At 40.0% G+C, this 2,744-nt stretch overlaps 1 protein-coding gene and 1 long non-coding RNA gene across 2 annotated transcripts; one reads left to right on the top strand and one right to left on the bottom strand.

Annotated features, from left to right (window-relative positions):
* Positions 1–319: 319 nt before the first annotated feature.
* LOC309504807 (putative nuclease HARBI1) lies at positions 320–1,361 on the top strand (the record flags this gene model as incomplete). The annotated part of the gene is made up of 1 exon (XM_082178095.1): positions 320–1,361. The coding sequence occupies one exon, from the start codon at positions 320–322 to the stop codon at positions 1,343–1,345; it is 1,026 nt and encodes a 341-aa protein (XP_082034221.1). The 3' UTR covers positions 1,346–1,361.
* A 611-nt stretch (positions 1,362–1,972) lies between these two features.
* LOC309504635 lies at positions 1,973–2,536 on the bottom strand. Its single transcript, XR_014208135.1, has 2 exons — positions 2,270–2,536; positions 1,973–2,183 (listed from the first exon to the last, which is right to left on the bottom strand). It is a non-coding gene; the product is annotated as an uncharacterized lncRNA (long non-coding RNA).
* Positions 2,537–2,744: the final 208 nt, after the last annotated feature.

The following is a 2,744-nucleotide window of genomic DNA, read 5'->3' as shown; positions in this document are numbered from 1 at the left end:
CGCGAGTCTCCGCAGACTGCGCGCGCACCTCCCCAAATATGACGCCCTAGGATGAGAATGCGTTGGTAATACTCTATGGCCCGGTTTCACAGACATGGCTTAAGCCTAGTCCCAGACTAAACTGCCCACTTGAGCTGTCTTAACTCAAAGCGACTTGCACAGATATATATTAAAATAGTCAAAGATTTAGCCTGTTCTGGATTAAACAAAGCCGATTGCAAGAGGAAGGATTATAGCTAGTCTATGACTAAATTGAATCTTAAATTAATCCTTCAAAGAGGCAGGTTTAACTCCTGCTTAGTACTGTTTGTGAGGGAGCATGAAATATTTGGAATATCTAAATGAAAACCAACATGCACAACAGAGGCCAGCCAGAGTACTTGTGGATAGGAGTGATCCATTACATTACTTTGATGACACAGCTTTTCAAGACCGCTTTCGTATGTCCAAGGAAAATGCAGTGGAGATAATATCTTTGCTTGAGCCTAGACTTTCCTGTCTGTCTCTGAGAGGAAGGCCTTTACCCATTTCTCTCCAAGTTCTGCTCACACTGAGGTTTTTTGCGTCCGGGACCTTTCACCGTGAAACTGGTGATTTGTGTGGTGCCAGTGAAGCAACTGTGTGTAGAATAGTTCACAAAGTCAGCAGAGCCATTTGTGAACTGAGGAGTCTTTACATAAAGTTTCCTGATGCTGCTGACCAAGCCAAATATAAAGTGCAATTCTATGAATATGGGCACTTCCCAGGTGTCATTGGCTGTATAGATGGATGTCATGTTCCTGTCAAGTGTCCATCAACCCCTGATGCTGAGGAGTACAGGAACCGTAAGAACTGGTTTTCTATCAACGTTCAGGGTGTATGCACACCTAATTTAGAGTTTTCAAACATTGTTGCGCGCTGGAAAGGTTCAACTCACGATTCAAGGATTTTTGTCAACTCTTCATTATGTGCTCAGTTTCAGAGTGGACAGTATAGTGGACTTCTACTTGGTGACAGTGGATATGGTCAGAGTAACTTTTTATTCACTCCATACATAAATCCCACAACAGCTGAGCAGCAAAGATACAATAGAGCTCATATCCGAACAAGAGGCATGGTTGAACGCATGTTTGGAATATGGAAAAATCGATTCCAGTGTTTACGTAATACACTTCGCTTCAGGCCAAGGAGATGCTGCAAGGTCATCATTGCTACAGCGGTGCTGCACAACTACCTGAAGCAGCGCTGCTGTCCTGATCCTCCAATGGAAGATGACGATGAAGCAGATGTGCCCATGACTGAGGCAGCCAGTGACCAACGAGGACTTGCACACAGAGTTGCTTTCACATTGCAGCACTTCAGCTAGATGAGATGTATTTCAATATGGAATGTATTCATTATGCCTTGATCATTTTTGTTCTGTACAAAATTAAAATAGTGTGCAGCAAAATTTAAAAAAATTACTAAACCAATACTGGTTGAAAATGTAGTTTGTGGTTGTTTAAATACACTCAGTCATGAATATCTAAATGACAAAAGGTTTATTTTTGTTTTTATTGTTTATAAATCATATTGTTCACCATGGCTGGTAATCACAATTGCCTCCTTACTGTATCGTTTTTGGATCATACCTCTTTCTTCCAACTTCATATCCAATTCAACCTGTAGAATTCTCATTTTCATTTCATGTTCTTCCTTCAGATATTTAATTTTTTCCTCATGAAATTCTCTGGCTAACTTTTCATGGATGGTCATCTTGCTTGTTCTCTGCTGAAAGGTGGTGGCAGCATCTTTTCTCAGGGATGCAGGAGCAGATGTGGAAGGCACACACTCACTGTGCTCTGGCTTTTCCAACCCGTTCAGTTTCCTTTCTTCTGTGGGGAAAAACAGAGGCACAAATAAATTCACACGATCCTTACAATGAAAGAAGAATAAAAATTGGCAGAGTGGAATATATGTACCAAAGGAAGAAATCAATTTCTTTCTAACATACCATTTGTGCTCAGATCTTCATCTGAACTGTTCAAGTGATCATCATCTGGTATACCATCCAGAGGTTGCTGGTGCTGTATTATTCCAGACAGCAAGTCACTCAATTCATCAGTTTTGTCTTTATTTGGTGGTCCACCACCAGTAGTAAATCGCTGTCTTCTGATCTCTGCATTCTGTCGTTTTAAAGCCAGTTTAAGGTTCTTCCACAGAGTCTATACAGGCAAAAATCATTCATTATAAATTGTCCCAAAAATATGAATATGAGAAATGAGCAATGATAATAATGAAGAAATCTCACCTGAAGTTGTTGTATTGTTCTTGTGGTTGCATTTTCATTTGCATTAAATTCATTGCAAATTGCATTCCAAGCACTCCTTTTCTTTTGCTCACTAGCAGTAGTGTGGATTTTACTTTCAATAACTGGATGGTTGGTCAAAATTTGTTTCAGTAGTGTTTTTTCATACTCACTGAAGTTTTTGGAACGAATTCTTTTTGCATCTGCCATTGCTTTGTGTCAAAATGTACACCGATAATAATGTTTTCTGGTCCATTCCAGGTTTTTATGAGCACCATCAGCCCAACGACATGTGCTTATACTCAACTTAATCAGGCCTATCCCAGGTGTTTTCATTTAAGCTTACTTAATTTACTCCAGGACTCTGTAGTCTCAGACTAACTAAGCTTATTTTAAGCCACGTTCATGAAAGGTACTTAAATGCCCCAGTTTAACTAGTACACATTAAGGCCTACTCCTGGCTTATGCTAAGCCATGT

The sequence above is a fragment of the Leuciscus leuciscus genome (assembly GCF_965113295.1).
Source record: "Leuciscus leuciscus genome assembly, chromosome: 8".
In the NCBI taxonomy this organism is placed as follows: domain Eukaryota; kingdom Metazoa; phylum Chordata; class Actinopteri; order Cypriniformes; family Leuciscidae; genus Leuciscus; species Leuciscus leuciscus.
Note: the sequence above shows the minus strand (reverse complement) of the source record. Positions and strands in the feature narration are given on the sequence as shown.